The 21,253-nt window shown below is 41.5% G+C and overlaps 1 protein-coding gene across 1 annotated transcript; it reads left to right on the forward strand.

Annotated features, from left to right (window-relative positions):
* The first annotated feature begins 10,000 nt into the window (after positions 1 to 10,000).
* LOC141786437 (ribitol-5-phosphate xylosyltransferase 1-like) lies at positions 10,001 to 20,940 on the forward strand. The gene is made up of 6 exons (XM_074665082.1): positions 10,001 to 10,250; positions 10,408 to 10,596; positions 14,651 to 14,753; positions 14,891 to 15,205; positions 15,297 to 15,467; positions 19,769 to 20,940. The coding sequence occupies exons 1-6, from the start codon at positions 10,103 to 10,105 to the stop codon at positions 20,169 to 20,171; spliced, it is 1,329 nt and encodes a 442-aa protein (XP_074521183.1). The 5' UTR covers positions 10,001 to 10,102; the 3' UTR covers positions 20,172 to 20,940.
* The last annotated feature ends 313 nt before the right edge of the window (positions 20,941 to 21,253 follow it).

The raw sequence follows: 21,253 nt of genomic DNA on the forward strand, positions 1-21,253 counted from the left end.
TTTTGTGGGATTAAAATTATCATGTGCCTGAACACTGCAACACCTAACACAACTTCAAACAATTAAAAAAATGAAGGTATAAAATTGAAAAAAACAAAAAACAAAACTGAGTTTCAAGTAATCCAGCAACCAGTCCTCTCCATTACTTTCCGCCATTTCTCTTCACGTTCTGCCAACTTGATCTTCTCTTTTCTCCTCACTCACTCACAGCTACAGTTAGGCGCTTATCCATTAAAGTGATACTCCAGGATGGAACAAGTTGGGTCCTATCACAAGGTTTAGGGCAGAAATTACCCCTACAGCAGTGTTTTTGTGCAGCAGAAGCCCAGAGCGCTCGCACCAAACACCCCCTCCCATCTGCAGCTAGACACTCTTGGGGCTTTCCTCTGCACTCAGACGGGGCCATATTTTACTTGACCACACAAATAAACGGACTCCCACCGAAAAAATCTGATATCGCCCTGCATTCACACTTTGTGTAGAGAATTTTCAGCGCGTTACTTTCACACAAAAACACCGCTAAATAAGGTTCTAGTTCTCATCGTGTCTCTTCGTCCTGGCAGACTACCTGCGTTTGTTTATATCTGGCACGCCGTGCGCGCGGACTGATACTCTAAGCTGCGAGCGCCTCGTAGCCAGTTGTGGCTCTGCAGCGGAGGTAGCACCGTTTAACAACACGATGAGAACTAGAGCCTTATTTAGCGGTGTTTTTGTGTGAAAGTAACGCACTGAAAATTCTCTAAATAAAGTGTGAATGCAGACGGGTATCAGATTTTTAGGTGGGAGTCCGTTTATTTGTGTTTTTGGTCAAGTAAAATATGGCCCCGTCTGAGTGCAGAGGAGCAGGGAGGGGGTGTTTGGTAAGTATTCGCGAATCCCCGGAAGACGACAGGAAATGATCCAGCCCACAACTTAACAAAATATGATTGGCTAAGACAGCTGTCATTGTCAAATTGTGTCCACATTTGCTTGAGTTACACAGACATTCGTTGCAGTTACTGAAGGCCCTGCCTGCTAGAATGTGTCGCTGATTTACCAAGATACCATCAAAAGGAAAATTGTGATTGGTCCATTTTTCGTTTAGTTCTATTAACCCATTGTTTGCCAGGACAAGTTTAAAAAAATAATATAAAAGTCATTTCTATGATTTCATTGACTAAAATAAATAAATGAAAACAAAATAAAACAAAATAAAGAAATAGAATAATTATTTAGGCGTACCAAAATTCTTTCAATATTTTTATTAGGCCTTCACTGAATACCTTGAAGGCCCAGAGGGTTCCTCTCTGTTGTGTACCATGCAGGAACTGCTAACTTAAAACAAGATGCAATGTCTGGTTTCACATTTTGAAGAAAAGTCTGTACCGCAAGCAAACTGTTTTCTTCTCTGTCTATTCCAGCATTTTGATCCCATTCTTTCACAAAACGCACAATAATATCAGGAAGCAACTCATTGTTCCTTTGAGTACAGTGGACAACTGCAGTGAAATTACTGTTGTTTCGTGCACATGTTCTTACATATTCACCAACCTCATTCAACCAGATTGCCAAAGGTTTGGCATCAGGCCATTTTCCACCTTCATCAGGATCAGGGAACTGGAAAGTGTCTTTGCACAGAACCCATTCAGATCCATATGTGTGGTCCAGCAATTGTTCCACATCCGGTATCATGCAATCATAAAGCTTGCCTATCCGTCTGAATCATGTCAGGTATGTTTTCGGGCACAAAATGGGATCAGGGGCTTCTTTGATCATATCTCTGACCTCTGCAGGAGTCCAGGTTCTGCACACAGCTGTATCACCAATCAGATTTTTGGAGCGTTCAAATTTGTAGACTGTGAAGGTTCTTGCCTCTTTTTCTCCAATTTTGTGGAATCGTAACGTTCTGGTGCACTTACTTCTGGTCTGAGTCTGGACTTAATCGTTTTGGTGCTAGAACTAGCAACACCTGAATGAGTCCTGCTCTCTCCTCTTCCTCAGATTTTACTGCACCTCCAGTGGCTGTGTGTGCAGCTATCTCCTGTCTCACCTCTTCCTCGTCTGAGTCTGTGTGTGTGTGTCTGTCTTGCTTTCACTAAGTAAAGGACGCCTCTCTGCCTCCTTTCTTTTCCTTTCCAGAATAGCGGTTACATTCATCCATAACTCATCCTCACTTTGTCTCACTCTGTCTCTGGCTTCTTTATCCTCCTCTTCTCTCCTGTCTTTCACTACAGCTTTTTCCTCACTGCTAGCTGGAGTTATCTTGGGCATAAGATGGGAGGCATGCTGCTGTAACAGATTTTCTGGAAGTGGTACCCCAGCAGTAAAAATCAAGGCACAGAGAGTTACAGGGGAAGCTTTGTTTTTACCCTGTCTCTTAGCCCACATGTAAACATATAGCTTTAGCACATGCCGACCCTTCACTGTGTCGTTGTTTAATTTTCTCAAAGTCTGTGTTAGAAATGTCCAACTTCTCCTTTAGCTTTGCCAGATGACAAGTAGCAACATAGTCAATGCACTGACTTGTGAAAATCTTCAACTCATCAGACAGCCATTCACATCGCTTCTCATTCACACTTTCATTCTTACTGAGCCTGATCATATCATTTTCACTCCTGTCAGATTGATCACCAGTGAATGCTCTCCTATGGTGTGACCTAGGTGATGAAGGATTATCTTTAGCCCTTACATTGTGTGCTTTAGATTTTGGATTGCCATTCTTTTGTTTAGGCTCAACTTTTTGAGTCCTGTGTCCAATTCCTCTTTTTTCCCCTGTTGTGGACTGATTATTACCCATTTTAGTAACAAACAGTAACAAACACTCAGATTAATTAGCACAGAACACAAACATGCACTTAGCAAACATGCACAACCATTTCAACAGCATCTTGAGTCTTTCGCAACAACAACTACTAACCGCTTTGTCTGATCTGGTGGTGGGGTATTTTTAGAAATATTCAGCAATCACCTACAGGCGAATTGCTCAGCGCTCATATCAATATAACACTGCTCTAAAGTCACCGACTAAAGAGTCTTACTTTCCCAATGAACACAGATTCACAAACTGGTCTAGCTTTAAACGGAATGGATTCTAGAAAGTAATCCATCCCGGAACGTCTTCCCAAGGAAAAAAGCTCACACTTGCTCCGTCTGTGTTGAGTACAGCTTTCAGCTGCCCTGGAAAGTCCCCCTTTGCAGGAGGGCTGTGGTGGCAAAATCAACACACAGTCTTCTGTACCAACAACACTTCACCAACTTCAATGAAACTCAAAGTTCATCATTATCAGTTTTAAATCTCAGTTTCAAATTTCCAAATTGTGAATTTAAACTCAGAATTCCAGTTGAGGGATTCCATTACACATTAACAATCCAATTTTGTCAAGCTCCAACCAATCAAACATTTACAGTTTCTTTCTGATCTCCTCAAACTCAGACATGGCAGTTGCGAAAAAAACACTATTTGCGCTTACCAGTCGTTGTTGTGTTGAGATCCTGTTTGTGACGCCAAATTGTTGAGGAAATTTCAGGAATCTTGACACTTGATGAAGAAGACTCAGGAGACTCAGATGGCTTAAGTTGAAATAGTTTATATAGCTCGATCGAGGAGAAATTGACAGACAGTACACATGGTGCCCAGTGTAATGCAAAGTCATTTCTAACAGACCAGTCTGTGTGCTCAGTATTTAATATTCTTGGGATTGGGATTGTTATGTCTATCAGCCAATGGGTTCAGCCTAGCTTGGGAACTCAATGTGAGAAACAGCGTTCAAGGAGACAGGAACGTGTGAATCAGATCCAACCCAGACTAGGAAAAACACCGTCTCTGTGTGCGGATAACTTTAAGTCAAATACAGGCATTATTGTGACACATATAGGGGCAATTTAGAGAATTAATTAAGGAAAGGCATAAAGCAATATGAAAATTCCACCACATACATCAGTGTGGTTTAGTACCAATTTCAGTAAGGCCTGTTTTTTCCATTTTCTTTATAATAATTTTAAACCTTTTATTGTAGGACTTTTATTGATATAGAAAGGATTCTCAACTGTCTGTGTTAAAAGTTATTTTGTCTTCATATAATCTGTGCAAATAAACAATACTAAAGTCAACCAGCAAATGCAATGACTACAGTTGTAAGATTTTGGGTGCAGGATGATTAAATAATGTAATGTATAGAAAAATAAATGCAATATTTTTTGCTGTGTTTTTTATATTGTGATATTAAACAGTGACTATCATCATGTAATTGTTTATCCTACCTGTCTGCAGGTTTGTTTATACTCAGCTGGCAATTCCAAGTGGTGTCGGGTGATAGGTGTCAATTACACCAGTTGTGACCAAACAGAATTTCTTTTCTCACCATGAACACTGGTCTGATCACAATTACAGCAGCTTTACAAGAACTGAAAGCTCAATACAAGTGCTAAAACTAGAAGAAACACTTACAGACTACACCAGATTATTCTTCAAAGATATGTTTTTATCAAACTGTCAACAAAAATAAAATCTGAATATGATACAAGACTTAAAAATACACAATGCTTTACGGTGTGAAATTATTAAGTGCAAATGACTGCTACAAAACTTAAAAATACACAGACTTTTACACATATAAATAATAAAGTGAAACTAGGTAGATAGACAAAATATTTTCTCTTCATTGAAACTGAAGAGCCATCCATGTTCACAAATGTATCCTCTGAGTTGGATCAATAACAGTAAGTATGGTAGACATGGAAGGCATCTTAAATAGTTTAATATTGTCATAAATGAGAGGATGAGGATGTCAGCATGTCACCTGTCTGTCTTATCTGTCACAGCCTTTTTTGAATCATAAAGGAGAGGCTGTTTGCCAGCCAGCAGCAAACAGAGTGATAATTAACTTATAAATTGTTTAGTGTTTTAATGCACTCAATCGTGATCCTTGGTGCTCTGTAGTCTGTGTCTGTGTGTGCTCACCACATTGGGCGGAAAGCTTAATCAGCGTCTTGTGTTTATTTAAAGCATACTGTCAGACTTCAGACAAAGGAGTTGACATTTACTTTCATTTTCTCTGTGTGTCTGTCGAACAAGCAAAGTTATAACTGTTCACTCTTTCAATGAAAGCTACTTACTTAACCACGATCCTCCGCTCTGCCTGTGCGTCTGTATTTGTGTGCATGTGTGTGTGCAGCATCCGTGGGCCCTGCTCTATGAAGCAAGTTCAGCCTAGCGAGATAGCCTTGGAGCTACCTCGCTGAACTGAGCGCGTTCTCGCTACACGGTTTTACAACGCTGGTTATCAACCTCATAAGTGGATCCAGCTAGGCAATGAGTGGAATGAATATCCTATCTTAAATCAAGAGCATTTTAAATTGATTTCAGAGCAGTATTTTATTGATTTCATGCTCAGATTTTATGATATTGTCTCTCAAAACTCTGCTCTTGCGCTCAAATTTGCTCTGCGCGAGCTCAAACTGTCTCCTCGTGCTCAGTTATAATGCTGCAGCTGCGCGTGCTCAAACTGTCTCCCCGTGCTCGGTTATAATGCTGCGCGCGCTCAAACTGTGTCCTTGCGCTCGGATATAATGCTGCTCGCGCAGATTTCCTGCGTTCACACTCCGATTCTTCCTCTCGCGCGGAGGGAATTTTTGCTCACAGATCTGTCTGCGCTCGAATTTTTTTGTGAATCCACCAATAGAAGGCCGACTAGTATTGACCAATCAGATTATCCCTGTTTGTTCATGGGTGTGTTTGCTGTTGTTTACGGAGCGTCACATACGGGTGGGCACTCTTTCAACCTGCCTTATCAGCCCCTGACCTGCAGGGCTGTAATAAATGTGATTTCTTTAATTTTTTGTCCACTGTTAAAATCAAACATCATTAAATAAATACACGAGCACCCGTGTTCTTAGCTGAAATAGCGATGTTGTATACTCATAGCTGCATGACACAGTGCTCTTTGAGGTGTGCTGGTGGAGAAAACAGTGTCACCATCATGAAGCTAGCGAGACAACAGCTCTCATAAAAGATGGACCAACAGAGTCAAGAAAATCAGGCAAGTTGTTTTGAATTCATTCTAATGAAAACTATATTGGGCTGTGCACTGAATATTTGATGATATACCTAGCATTATGCCTGAACAATACTACACCTGTATGACAGTTAATAAGCTACCTTACCTTGATTAGCCAATGCATCAAGTAAGGTATAAATGCCCTTATGCCCGTCGTTATCAGCTATAAATGAACATTAATTACTGATATTAGAAAGCTTCTTCCTGCAGCCAAGATGAGACTGATAAACCTTTTAAAAAATAATAGATGTTTCATATTCCAGTCTACAGCATGATTACTAGAGATTGAGATAAACATGATGAGCAAACACGTTAGAGCCAGGCACCGTTTTAACATGGTTTGTAAGCATTAATCAATGGTTAACGTAATGATGACTAATTGATAAGTATAATGTTCAGATAAGCCCCTTTCCAAGTCCTCCTAAAGGATCACATCTTGCATACAGTATGATCATCCTTTGCATTTCTTAATGTTATAAATCATTTTCAAAACAAATTAAACAAATACAGGGTTAGCCTACATAAATATTTTTTTTGGTATAGTTTCCATGTATCTATAACCCCAGGTATATGATCAAATATTCAGTGCACAGCCCAATATAGTTTTCATTAGAATGAATTTAAAACAACTTGCCTGATTTTCTTGACTCTGTCGGTCCATTTTTTATGAGAGCTGTTGTCTTGCTAGCTTCATGATGGTGACACTGTTTTCTCCACCAGCACACCGCAAAGAGCACTGTGTCATGCAGCTATGAGTATACAATATAGCTATTTCAGCTAAGAACACGGGTGCTCGTGTATTTATTTAATGATGTTTGATTTTAACAGTGGACAAAAAATTAAAGAAATCACATTTATTACAGCCCTGCAGGTCAGGGGCTGATAAGGCAGGTTGAAAGAGTGCCCACCCGTATGTGACGCTCCGTAAACAACAGCAAACACATCCATGAACAAACAGGGATAATCTGATTGGTCAATCCTAGTCGACCTTCTATTGGTTGATTCACAAAAAAATTCGAGCGCAGACAGATCTGTGAGCAAAAATTCCCTCCGCGCGAGAGGAAGAATCGGAGTGTGAACGCAGGAAATCTGCGCGAGCAGCATTATATCCGAGCGCAAGGACACAGTTTGAGCGCGCGCAGCATTATAACCGAGCACGGGGAGACAGTTTGAGCACGCGCAGCATTATAACTGAGCACGAGGAGACAGTTTGAGCTCGCGCAGAGCAAATTTGAGCGCAAGAGCAGAGTTTTGAGAGACAATATTACAAAATCTGAGCATGAAATCAATAAAATACTGCTCTCAAATCAATTAAAAATGCTCTTGATTTAAGATAGGATATTCATTCCATAAAGCCCGCTGCATCTGACCAATCGCGAACATGGAGCAGTCTGGAGCGTCAGAGCAGGCCGGAGAGAGAAGGACCGCATACTTCACACAGGAGGAACAGGAGGTGATCATGAGGAAGTATGACGAGCTGAAACATGTAATTAACATTAAAAGCAGCACCGTCGCCGCTGCTAAAGCACGGAAGGAATGCTGGCAGAAAATTGCTGACAGTCTAAATGCGTAAGTGTAGTGCAAAAACAATCTTTTGTGCCATTATCATCCTGAAATAGCTCTGCTCACCATGACCTTTTACTGTAACATGCACCATACCTAATTTATTTCTTAGATGAATTTATTCATTTGTTCATTCCTATCGTGTTTACATTTTTTGTGTGCTATATAGCCCACATGAGCCCTACATGAATTCCTGTCACAATTTTAATATGGTCAATAAAATATTGTCATGGAACAGAAGTATTGGCATTGAAGATCTTAAAAAGAAAGTATCATGTACTACCAACCCCTCCCTGGAAAACAGGTAAGTTTCATAAAGGTGGTCATCCAAAAAAGAGAGTGGGTCAGTGCGGTCCCTGAAAACTCTTGCGCGCCAGAGTGCTCCTCGGACATTGCGAGCTCCAATGTCCACGGGATCCCCTAAGAACGGACAAGCCATTTTTTTGTGAGGGTTCATCGGTCAGTGGGCGGGGTTTTTATAGTCTGCAAGTTCAATCTGGAACCTAACCTGCCCCGGAGCAGGTTAGCCGTTCAGCGTATGTTGCCATGGAGACTCGCCTCGCTGAGGAGTGATCCCGTGTCGTAGAACAGGGAATCCGGAACCTATCCTCAAAGCTACCTCGCTAGGCAGTAATCCTGTGTCGTATAACAGGGCCCTACTGGGTGAAAGAGATTGGATCAAACCACTGCGAGGATCGCGAGGGGTGTGTGATCTTTCAGTATTTAAATTTGTCAAACCGTGTGTTTTAAGTAGCATGACTTGTATTGTACCATTAGAAAAACATTAATATATTATGACAATTAATTACAACTGATTTTTTTTTATTTATTTATTTATTTATTTATTTTTTTTTTTTTTGGGGGGGGGGGGGGGGGGGACTATATGGAAGGGGGGGACATGCCCCCTGCATCCCCCCCCGGGATTTCCGCCTATGGTCCAGACTGAAAGGAGACTGAAAATAAAACAATGTGTTCTGTTAGCTCTAGAGAAGTACCTGGGCCCTGTTCTACGAAGCAAGTTCAGCCTAGCGAGATAGCCTTGGAGCTACCTCGCTGAACTGAGCGCGGTAGCCGGCGGTCTCGCTACACGGTTTTACGACGCTGGTTATCAACCTCATAAGTGGATCCAGCTTGGCAATGAGCGCGTGCACAGATATAAGGCGGAGCCCGCTGCATCTAAACAATCACGAACATGGAGCAGTCTGGAGCGTCAGAGCAGGCGGAGAGAGAAGGACCGCATACTTCACACAGGAGGAGCAGGAGGTGTTCACGAGGTGAAACATGTAATCAACGTTAAAAGCAGCACTGTCGCCGCTGCTAAAGCACGGAAGGAGTGCTGGCAGAAAATTGCTGACAGTCTAAATGCGTAAGTGTAGTGGTGTAGTGCAAATAAAATATTTTGTGCCATTATCATCCTGAAATAGCACTGTTCACCATGCACTTTTACTGTTACATGCAACATATCTTAGTTCTTACGTGAATTTATTCATTTGTTCATTCCTATCGTGTTTACATTGTTGTGTGATATGTAGCCCACATGAGTCCTACATGAATTCCTGTTACAATTTTAATATGGTCAATAAAATATTGTCATGGAACAGAAGTGTTGGCATTGAAGATCTTATTACGGCAATGAGAGTTCTTCATTCCCTTTCGCTACCTTTAGAAAGTGTCATGTACTACCAACCCCTCCCTGGAAAACCGGTAACTTTCATAGAGGTGGTCATCAAAAAAAGAGAGTGGGTCGGGCTCCGATGTCCACGGGATCCTCTAAGAACGGACAAGCCATTTTTCGTGAGGGCTCATTAGTCAGTGGGCGGGGTTTTAATAGTCCGCGAGTTCAATCTGGAACCTAACCTGCCCCGGAGCAGGTTAGCCGTTCAGCATGTGTTGCCTCGCCTCGCTGAGGAGTGATCCCCTGTCGTAGAACAGGGAATCCGAAACCTATCCTCAAAGCTACCTCGCTAGGCAGTAATCCTGCTTCGTAGAACAGGGCACTGTTGGTGAGTTTTTGTTTGCAAAAAGTGACTTAAGCAATTTACCTTTCAGAACGCTACAATAATAATAATAATACTAATACTACTAATAATAATAATAATAATAAATTTTACTTAACCTTTATTCAACCAGGAAGGTCCCATTGAGATTAAGAACCTATTTTTCAAGGGAGTCCTGGCCAAAAGGCAGCAAAGTTACTCAGTAAAATTATGGCGATTTGCAATCAAAAGTTAATATTACGAAAAACTGGTACAATTTCAGGAGGCTGTCTCAAGTGCTATACAATATATAATAATAATAATAATAATAATAATAATAATGATAATAATAATAATAATAATAATAATAATAATAATAATAATAATAATAGAAATGCCTTGTTGTGTTCAGGCAATTTTCAGGTCAGCTTTGTTAGGGGGTCCTCGTGATGTAAACAAGGGTCCTCCCACAACATGGAGACGAGCTACACAATGGTGACCTAAGTGAGAAGAAAACATCAAATCAACATGAAAATACCCAAAAGAAAACTCTTCCTTCTGATAATCTTCGCATACGTGGCGTTTTCACTCTACGCTGCGTACAATGTGTTCTTCAGCACCAAGGTGATCTCCCGCGTTCACAGGGTGGTGAAGACGGAGACAGGAGCACCCTCCGGTAATTTAACCCACCGTGACTCCACCATGTCCCAACCACGCAGAGAAACTAAAGCCGTCATAGATCGACTGCTAGGAAGCCTTGAAGGTGTTATGATGAAGACCTCTCTTCATGTGTATCATGAATCGGTGTGTAAACCTCGGACGCTATGTTTCAGGTGGTGTCAAAGATGGCGGTGCCGCGGAGTCGTTTGTAGCAGATGCGTGGAATCCGTGGGAGGATGAGCGGGTTGAGTACAACTCGGCTCTGATTGAAAAGAGAGAGGCCTTCAAACAGCACATGAGCCGGATTGATAAAAACAAATCAAAGAGATATAAAGTCCAGATCTGGGGGAAAGCTGCCATCGGTAAGTAACGAAGTAAGGAGATACTGTATGTTCAATGAACTACACCCTTCAGGGGAGGCCTGCTGTCTCTACATGAGTGATAATGCTCTGAAATCAGTTTGACTTTTTGGGGGGTTATTTCAGTTCTTCTTTTATTTTGTAATCAGATCACTTTCACAATGCCTTACTTCACAGAGCTCAAATTATAGTAATCTCTGTAAGGGAGAGATATTTCAACAGTCACCACTAACCATTCACCAGTTATTTAAATAGTTTTCTACATCTATAAATGCATATGGTCTATGTATATTTCTTAGCTTTACAGAAAGTTTGCACTAAAACTCATTTTTGTTCCTTATTCTGTAGTGGTTTCACTGGGAACCCTTTGATGCTGCATACTTATTGATCCCCAAGGGGAAATTACAATGTCACACCTCTTCTACTGCAGGCTTTCTCTTGTTACTGGGAAGTTTATCATGCCATTAAGGAAGTTTTTATTTATAATCTGAAAAAGCAAACAGCTTTCAGGTGCCCTACAACCACCGTGAACAGTTATATCACATGAAAGCCATGAGATGGTTAAATAAAGTTTAATAAATATGTTGTATGATAAGGCAACTGTCACATGAACTGTTCCATTTTTTATAATTATGAAACAAATAGTTAGAAATCATATTCCATTTCCAGTCTTTCTTAAATTTACAGTTGACTGATTATGGTTTCTCATCCAAGCCAAAAGGTTAAGAAATTTAGCAACTGGTGAATAAAGCATGGGACAAGAACAGCGAAGTGGAGGTGGAACAATTCTGAACACCTCTACAAAGTATCAAGCTTTGAAAATAAATGTAAATATAAGGTTTAGTGGTGAAAATGTGACAACTATTGAGGTTTAAAAAAAGTAGAAATAGATCTTGTTATTTCTGGCACTTCAGGTGTTGATTAAATGTCGCCTTTGCAGCATGGCCTTTTTTCCTTTCTTACAATTCACTTAATAGAAATTCAGTTAAGTTTGTGCAGAACACAATATACAAATCAATCAGTCTTTATTTTTAAAGCACCAAACCATAACAAACGTTTTCAGAAGGCACTTTCCTAAAACATGAACAAGCATAGACCTGTTAACCTTAATAACCTTTTATTTATCAGCAGAAACCCAACATCAAGACAAGGAGTCTGATCTCATCTTAACCCCGCATGAGTACAGAGCTTTGCAGCAAAATCAAGTTACAATGGAGAGGAACAACTTCCCTTAAACTGGCAGAAACCTCTGACAAAACCAGACTAAAGTTAGATAGACCTCTGAGGTAAAGTGTGCAGGATTTAATTATTAATGTTGTATTCAAAGGTACAGTGTTTAGTATAAGGTACAGTGTGTAGTATTTAAAGGTACAGTGTGTAGTATTTAAAGGTTCAGTGTGTAGTATTAACAAGTACAGTGTTTAGTATTTAATGTTACAGTGTTTGAATGTTCAGCGTGGAGTATTTACAGGTACAATGTTTAGTATTTAAAGGTACAGTGTTGAGTATTTAAAGTTACAGTGTTTAGTATTCAGGATGCAGTGCTTCGTATTTACAGGTACAGTGTGTAGTAGTTAGTATTTTTTGTCAGAACTGATATAGCTGAACTGACAAGCCATTAGCATGCCTCCCAGAAGGTCAAAACCCTGACTGGAGGCAAACCCAAACACACAATTACAGAAAGTGACCCGGAAACCTTCACCACTGCTCTGAATAAATTTTACACCCATTTTGACAATCAGGACTTCTCACCTGAGTGTCAGGCCACACTGAGAACCCTCCCGCCACCAGACCCTGAAGAACCGGCCCCTTTTACAGAGGAGGAGGTACGGCATCAGCTGAGCCTGTGCAAAACACACAAGGCCTCAGGACCTGATGACATCCCAGCCAGGGTGCTAAAGACCTGTGCCATGGAGCTCTCTCCGGTTTTACACTCACTCTTCTGTCAAGCGTACCGGACTGCCACAATACCCACAATGTGGAAAACTGCTGTCATAATCCCAGTTCCAAAGAAACCCAGACCCACAGAACTCAACCACTACTGCCCCATAGCTCTAACTTCCATAATAATGAAGTGTCTGGAGAAACTCCTGCTGAACATTTTCCTTCCACTTGCCACCCCACACCTGGACCCCCTCCAGTTTGCCTACAAGGCAAAGAGAGGCACAGAGGACGCTGTAGCCTGCCTGCTGCACCTCTTTCTCCAGCATCTGGACTCCCCAGGCAACTTCGCCAGGATTCTTTTCATAGACTTCACACTTTACCCACAACTTCCTCACTGACAGACAGCAAGCAGTAAGGGTGGGCTCAACCACATTCCCTGTTCTCACCATCAACACTGGGGTGTTGTGTGTTAAGCCCTTTCCTGTACACACTCTTCACCAACAACTGCCTCAGTATCTCACCCACCACAACATATCTCAAATACTCGGACGACACAGCCATCCTTGCACTCCTCTCTGACAGTCAATCCACCTCAGACTACTACAACACTGTCACACACTTCACAAACTGGTGCACGGACAACCATCTACAAATCAACGTAAATCAAACAAAGGAATTACTGATCAGCCCCCTCTCACCCCAGCACCCCATCATCATAAACACCCAAACAGTTGAGACAGTAGACACTTTCCAATATCTGGGAATAACTCTGGACAAAAACTCACCTTTGATCAACACATCACGGACATTCAAAAACGTAGCTAACAAAGACTGTCAGCCATCCGAAAACTTAAAGGACTCTATGTTGCACCTCACCTCCTGCTGTTACTCTATCAAAGAATCATCCAGCCTATCCTCCTGTACTGCTCCACCTGTTTCTACACCATGCTCTCTGTCACCAACCGGGCCAAACTCACAGGCATAACAAAAACAGCAGCGAAAATCATTGGTCTACCCATTCCCAACCTCACAGAATTAAATAACAGGTCCATCACTCGGTTAGCAAACACCATAGTACAGGATATCACCCACCCACTGAACCAATACATTATCCCACTACCTTCAGGGCGCAGGTATAGTTATATCAAGTTCAGAAGGGCTCGCCTGGGGAAAAGCCTGATCCCCTCAGCCATAGCTGCCTTGAACAACAGGCCCTGCTGACCTGTCCACAGCTCAATGATTGTTGTTGTTGTAATGTCTGGTGTTGTCTGTTTGAGGTGCAATGTTTGTTGTTGTTGTTGTTAGTCTGTAATGTTCAGTCAATGGAAATGAATTTCCCCTCTGGGGACCAATAAATCTAAATCTTAATCTAAATTTAGGAAGTGGTTGGGGGGCATGTGTCAGTTGGAAGACAAAGAAAGGGAAAGTGCTTAGGGCTGGACAATTAATTGGATTTTAATTGTGATTTCAATTTTGCCATCTGACAATCATAAAAACAATATAATTGAAGAAAAACAAGTAATATGCCACACAGTGTAGATGTATGTAAGTTCCTGTGCTTCATAGCTCTTCTGTGTTCCATGTGCAGCCACAGCGAGTGTGTGTGACTTATGTGTATCAATAATACTGTATGTGCCACTTGCTGGTTCTTTAAAGTTGTGTTTAAATCAGTACTGAAGTTTTTGAATAAATGAATAATTGTGTATATTAATTGTGATTTCAATATCACTTAAAATAATCGTGATTCTTTTTTTTACCATAACCGCCCAGCCCTACTTGTGTGTATAATAATTTTTTGACTGACTTTTCAATAATTAAACTGGACAAATAGTGGATCATACTCATCATGAACCACAGAAGCTCCTTATCTTCAAAAGCTAACATCACTTCACAAAAGGAAGGGAAACTGTCTCACATGTGCTTTGAAGGATTTTGATTTTTTAACACTTGTCTGCTTTTTGTGAACCATGTCTAAACTCTTTCTCTGTATAATTTGTATGATTAACTCAGCTGCTTAGTTTAAAACTTATCTGATCATTCTAGGGCCCCCTTTTGTATAAAAAGCAAAGTGCATTAAACTAATTTACACTCAGCAGCTTGGAAATTGCACAACAACATTACAGTGCTTGTGTTGATATTTTTACTGCTGCTCACACCTTTTTGTTTCCCCCAGGGCTCTATCTCTGGGAACACATTTTAGAGGGACCCCTCAACCCCACTGACAAGGTGGCCCAATGGAGAGAGGGAGAGCTGCAGGCAGGAAAGATCGACTTTAGGTAACAAATCCAAAAAGAAGACTAGTAAAACAGTCAAACTCAAGTAGACCCCTGGGCTCAGTGCAACACACCATGTCATGATAGGACTTCTGAATAATGCAGAGCATCAGATTTTCCTTCCTCTATGCTCTTCTCAGTTTCTACACAGGTCCTGCTGTGGTCCAGGGTCATGTCCCTCTGGATATGAACAGCCTTGTTCTGGTTCTGAATGGCCGTGAGCAACAGAAAGTGTCTTACTCCACACGCTGGCTGGAGCATGTTGAAGCTCTGGTTCAGTCCCACACGGTGTCTCACGTGGCCGTGGTCCTGCTGGGCAATGAGCACTGCAACAACGACTGGATCAGCCCTTACCTGAAAAGAAACGGGGGGTTTGTGGAGCTGCTGTTTGTGGTGTACGACAGCCCCTGGATCAACGACAAAGACGTCTTCCAGTGGCCCCTTGGTGTCGCCACGTATGTATTTATTCCCAGTCATACCTGTGTGTCTGAGAACAATGTGTTGTATTTAAACAGTCTCTAACATTCCTCTATTGTGTCTCTGCAGATACAGGCAGTTCCCTATGATCAGGCCCAATGCCCAGCTCATCACCTCTAACAGGCCATACCTCTGTAACTTTCTAGGAACTGTTTACAAAAACTCCTCCAGGGAAACTCTCATGCAGGTGCTGAAACAATCTGGTCTGGATAAAGAGTGCATCACCACTGCCAGGGAGAAGTAAGTCGATGTGAGACAGTTTTTGTTTGTGCTGTGGGAGTAAAACGATCTGAAGTTTTCAGGGTCTCACTTGTAAAACAGTGTTAAAGATTTTGAAAGAATGATAAACATAAGGAATATAAACCAATTATATTTTTTGTTGAAGTTTCAACATGCTCCACTAAAAGTCCAAAGTAATTCCTCATTAATTCTGAATCCCGTCTTCTGTACACTAACAAGAGCTTATATAAGACTTTATGTGAGCTTTTTCAAAAAAGCAACTCTTTATCATCTGTCCCCTCTTGTTTTCTGTAGAAATTAACTCAAATATTCTTAAAGGCAAAGATCAGTTTTAGTTTGGAATTGGTTTTATACCTTCAGTCCAGGAACCTTCCATATTGATGATAGCTAGCATCTTGAGCATGTTTCTCCATCCTACCCTCCCCTCCCCTCCTCTCCTCTCCTCCCCTCCTCCCGCCCCTCCTCTCCTCTCCTCTGTTCTGTTTCCTGTTTGTGAGTGGTGGTGGTGGAGCGTGAGTATCACAGAGTTTTTGAATTGTTTGCTGTCTCTTTTTTTCCTGTCTTAAACTGCATGATCAGATAAGGGTGTCTTTTCCTTAGTTTTAAGTGTTTCTAGGTAGGTTAGACAAATCGTTGGAGGGGTTGTTAGGAGGAATGGCCTCCGTTGAGGCACCACCTCCGACTCCAGCAGGGAGTTTGGGTTGTTCCTCCGAATGGAGCCGTCACCGTGGAGGAGGTTTTGTTAGCTGCAGGTGAACAGGTAGGTCATGGTAACCTTCTGTATGCTTCCCGAATGAACAGGGCTGTGGTGGTTTTCCTGAAGAGTCAGGTTCTGGTGTCTCAGTTGTTTGAGAGTGGTGTATTCATTCATGATCTCTTTGTCCAAGTTTCCCTGCTGTCAGTTCCCTCTACGCGGATCACCGTATCCAGTGTTCCGCCTTTCATTTCCAATGAGTTGTTGGAGAATAAGCTCAACAGATTCGGGAAGTTTGGAAGCGCCTTCAAAACTGTGAGTCTAGGGTGTACAAATCCCAAACTGAAACATGTTCAGTCTTTGCGGCGTCAGGTGTTCATGTTTTTGGAGTCTCCCACGCAGACTCTGGAAGTCTCCTTCCGAGTCAAATACGTAGATGCTTCTTATATGATGTATGCCAGCTCGGGACAAATGAAGTGTTTGGAATGTGGTGATGTGTGACATAAACATTTTGCTTGTCCGCACAGACAAGAGGAGCAGGTTGGTGGTGCTGCTGATGTGGGCGGCTCTGTCCATGCTGCGCCTGCGCTACGGCCACGCCTGCGCCTGCAGCGGAGGTCGCGGTCGTGACTGCAGGTGGTTCTAAGTCCTCACCCGCAGCTCTTGGTGAGGCTGCGGCTGAGGTTAGTTTCTTTAGCTCACCAGGTAAAAGGAGCATCAGCTCCCAGGCTAAAGAAAAAACATTAACAGCAGAGGATGATAAAACTGAAGCCTATGAAGGTTCTGCAGGTCTAAGTGCTTCAGTGACAGAAGCTAAGGCAGTGTGTCAGACGTTATGTGAAGGGGAGGAGATGGAGGAAGAGTATGAGTCAGATAATGCATCCATTGCTGATTCATTGAGCAGTGGCTCTGATCTTTATTCCTTAGAGACAATAAATAGATTCATGGATGAAACGTATGAAAAGTCAGTCAAAATAAGTGATCACTTAGTGACACTGAGAAATTCATTAAGTCAGTTAGTATACTGAAGAGACAGGTTGGTTTCGATCTCCTGGATGAGAAGAAAAGTTTCCATCTAAAGAAACACATTACTGCACCGAGTAAAGCTGATGGCCTCTGGAGAGTCCCAGGTGTGTGAGAGCTGGAAGGCTCCTTCATCCCTGTTGCTGGTGTCAGTGCCACATTTCCTCATCTCTATTGATTCCTTTCTCCATCTCTTGTATGTGTTGCTTTCTGATCTGATTATTGTTGATTTGTCCCAGTCCATTATGTGGTTTTCACGTTTGCAGTGGTCTGATATTACTGATTTTAAGTTTTCCTGATTTGTAACCATACCTTCTTGTCTTTAAAAAAGAACACTAAAACACTGAACCACCCTGCCCGAGGTACAGACGAACATAACCAGGCGCTCCCAAAGCCTCATCTTGACCAATTACAGCACAGCAGTGGGACTGGTTGCTGGGCAACATACATAAGTATTTTAGAAGAAAGACCAAACAATTAATGACACCAATATGAAGCCCATCAATTATGATTTAAAAAGACCAACAAAACCAGATCATGTGGACTCTGAATTGAGGCTAGATGAGGAAATGGAGCAAAGAGGAGAAATTGACAGGGAGGGGAGAGTTCGTGTTAGATTCAGACACGGTTTCTCAAGACGCCGGAGAGGCAATGCTGCTGCCGTTCCCAGTTGTAAGAGATACAAGTTTAATGCTGACTGGCAGAAAGCTTTCCCATGGCTTCTTTACGTGAACACATCAATGTATTGTAAGTACTGCATGGCGCATAAAAAAACAGCTGGGGAGTCTGTTTTTGTCACCCTAATCTTGAACAAGATACTGTAGTAAAACAGTCATGTTGCATGCCAAGAAGCGTAATTAAGCGTCCTTTGTAATTAAAGGACCTACATTGATGCGAACCCTTTCCTCAAAGTTCAACCACTTCTGTAAAAACTTCATTAATGTTGTGTAGAGAGATTATCAGTCTACATCATCATAAAGATGCACACGCATCTCGACTGCCTAAGTGGCATTTAGCTCCATTCATTCAGACAAGTTAGCATTTTTTAAACACTAAATTCAACCTGTTAGAAGCATCAAAATGTACGTTTTTTCTGTGGAAAGCTGTCAAAAACAATACTACACAATAGAGGCAACTTCTGTCAAGTTTCGACCGTTACAGTGCAACCAGTGTTTTGGAGTCACTAGCGACTATGCTAACTGGTGACTTTCAGCCGACAGCAGCTGTGATTAACAGCCGAGAGTCACCAGTTAGCAGAGTCACAGTTTACAGTGATACACCAGCAACGTCTGCGTGTGTGTAATTAAATGTTTATTCTTTATCCAACCTCAGTTAACCAGGTTTGACTGCAAACAAGCTATAATAAATGCTGATACTCAAAATACAGATTTGACTTGGTTTATTTAATGAAAAAGTTGGTTTGGGGCTGAGGTTCTGACCAAACATGGACTCAATATGGACAGTAAATAATGAGTGAATCTATAAATTATGATTAACAGAAACGTTTTTTATGACCTAAGTAAATTAGGGAATATTATGAAACGATGTTTACATCCTGGTCTGTTACAGTCTGATAATTGTCCACGGGTAATGCAGTCATGAGCATTGACTGAGAGTTGTGTTTTCTCTCTGGGTACACGCTGGATTTCTCCTGTAAAAACGTCTGTCCACCTAATATCTGTCCACTTGCTGATCTCTTCTGTCCACTCACTGCTATTTCACAAACATGGGAGCATTTCGCCGTCCGTCAAAGTTATGACATTAAGTTAAAAATGTGTTTTTTGGTGGTTAACTCCCCCATGTCAGTTGACAAACCATTATACTCTGCAGTGCTTCTGCCCCCAAGTTGCGCGCCCATCTGCAGTTGTTGATAAACAAATAATCCCTCTATACTATAACACAGTTTATATAGGATTAAATCTGTTGGAGAAATGTATTGGGTTAGGATAACCCGTTAATAACAGACAACTGTTACATTATTATTTTTTTTTTTTATCATCTTGTTTTTGTACCATTCCTCTGTTGCACTGTGCACATGAATTCACTTTAATTCACTTTAAATCTATGTTTATGTCACTTTCAAATGTATGTTTATATTTCAATAAATCTAGTTATTCTGCTTACAAAGGCCTCCTCCTTGACCGCATATCTTTGTATTAAAGAAAAACATACTACTTGGTAACTTTTCATTGTGCTACTAAAAATATTTTTGTGCTACTAGAGTTTTCATCTTGGTAGCCCCTGTGCTACTAGGGAAAATGCTAAGCGTCAAGCCCTGTTCCCTGGTCCAGATATTTTCCCAAAAGGCAGCTGGAGGTCCCTGTACAACCCTAGATCTGGGCTGTTGGGGGTGTTCGCTGCTCTCTGACGGCTGATGGAGAGCTGGTTCTTAATGTATGATTTTTGTTTTGTTTTGTCCGCAGTATCTTTGAATGTAATCTAGGAGACATTTAGTCTCTGTCTTTTTTGATGTGGCACATTGATGTGGTTTTCCTTTGAGCATGGAAAAGAAAGGGTGTTTTAACCCCCCACCCCTCTCCTCTCCTCTCCTCTCCTCTCCTCTCCTCTCCTCTCCTCTCTTCAGGTGGCTCCCTCAGGAGACAGCAGACAGCATGAGAAGCTATCAAACAGCTTTGGCTCAGAGCGAGCTCACTCTCTGCCCGGTCGGGATCAACACTGAGTGCTACCGCATCTATGAGGCCTGCTCGTATGGCTCTGTCCCCGTGGTGGAGGACGTACTGACACCTGGAACCTGTGCAGCCGGGCCCAGCTCTCCTCTGCATCTGCTCAAAGCTTCAGGGGCGCCCTTCATCTTCATCAGTGACTGGAAAGAACTACCAGCCATCCTGGAGAGGGAGCGAGGGATGAGCCAGGAGCAGAGGGTGGACAGGAGGAGGAGGCTGCTGGAGTGGTACACTGGCTTCCGTCAGCAGATGAAAGAGAGGCTCACCAAGGTCATTGAAGAGACGTTCTTTAAAAATGCCTGAATGTGGTGCTCCATGAACAAACCTTTAGAAATCAACAGGGGTCGATGTTTCATATTGGATTCAGTTATTCTGTGGATTGTGGTGAATGTGACTAACTACTGGTGAATTGAATATGATTCTAGTCAGTGTAATATTCCTGTGCTGGTCATTGAAAACCATTATTGTCTGTGGTAAGTTATAAGCTGCTGTTGATAGTCTTAAAGTATATTTATCATCTTAATGTTTACAATGCTAAAATGTCCACGTGTTTTAGAATTTAAGGAAAAAACTACACAGAAGTTGTTGAGCAATGACAATTTTCTTACTTTTTGACACGGTGTGAAAATGTTGATATATATGTTTTGGGAGCAGATAAAAAATGAATGTTGTTGCTGTGGCATGATTTCTCATCAAACTATCAATGTTTGATTTATTTCCATCCTGTGCTGCATGAACTCTTCTTTTTTAGATATTTGTTTTTTAAGTGCAATAAATAAATTGAAGTTTTGTCTGAAAGAGGAAGCTGTGGCTATACTAGCCCTATATGATTTTTATTCTTCCTGCAGAGGGTGCTGTGAGCCTGTTTTTTTGACACGCTCTCAGGTGAGATGTTGAAGATAATGGTTGAGATGTGGAAATGAAGCTGAGACCCTGTATTTCACCAGACACTTCAAACAAAGGAAATACTGCATCTTCTTCTTTTCATAGTCCCATACCCTCATCTTCTCATCCAAAAGAGATGGATTTTGGGAGATTATTATTCATGGTTACCAAACTAAAACATGTTGGATGACTTTCACTTAGTGCAAACTGTACCCCTAAACAGCTGAGGTTTTTAGTCACTCCTTTATTTAGTTGATGTATGTGGAAAACAAAATCAGGTGAATAAATGGAAAACAAGACTTAAATGGTGAGTCCCCTAAATCCACTAGTAAAATTAGATTGTATAACCAATCTAAATTTTTACATCAGAAGCATCAAGTGTTAAAAAGAGACTTTGTTCAAAGTGAGGTCTCCACAAAACTGCTCACCCTGGTGGCTGGCTGCAGTATAGGTCAAAAACTCTGTCTCCCCAGTCATTCTAAATGAGCTGCGGTAAAACT

Source organism: Halichoeres trimaculatus, unplaced genomic scaffold, assembly GCF_033239565.1.
Source record: "Halichoeres trimaculatus isolate MK-OKI-2021-1 unplaced genomic scaffold, fHalTri1.1 fHalTri1_scaffold_28, whole genome shotgun sequence".
NCBI classification, from domain to species: domain Eukaryota; kingdom Metazoa; phylum Chordata; class Actinopteri; order Labriformes; family Labridae; genus Halichoeres; species Halichoeres trimaculatus.

What these genes read in the sequence shown, in the direction of transcription:
- LOC141786437 (XM_074665082.1), top strand. Translation starts at nt 10,103, where the DNA reads ATGAAAATACCCAAAAGAAAACTCTTCCTTCTGATAATCTTCGCATAC. An exon ending in GGAGACAGGAGCACCCTCCG is followed by an intron (nt 10,251 to 10,407) that starts GTAATTTAACCC and finishes GCTATGTTTCAG; the next exon opens with GTGGTGTCAAAGATGGCGGT. An exon ending in TGGCCCCTTGGTGTCGCCAC is followed by an intron (nt 15,206 to 15,296) that starts GTATGTATTTAT and finishes GTGTCTCTGCAG; the next exon opens with ATACAGGCAGTTCCCTATGA.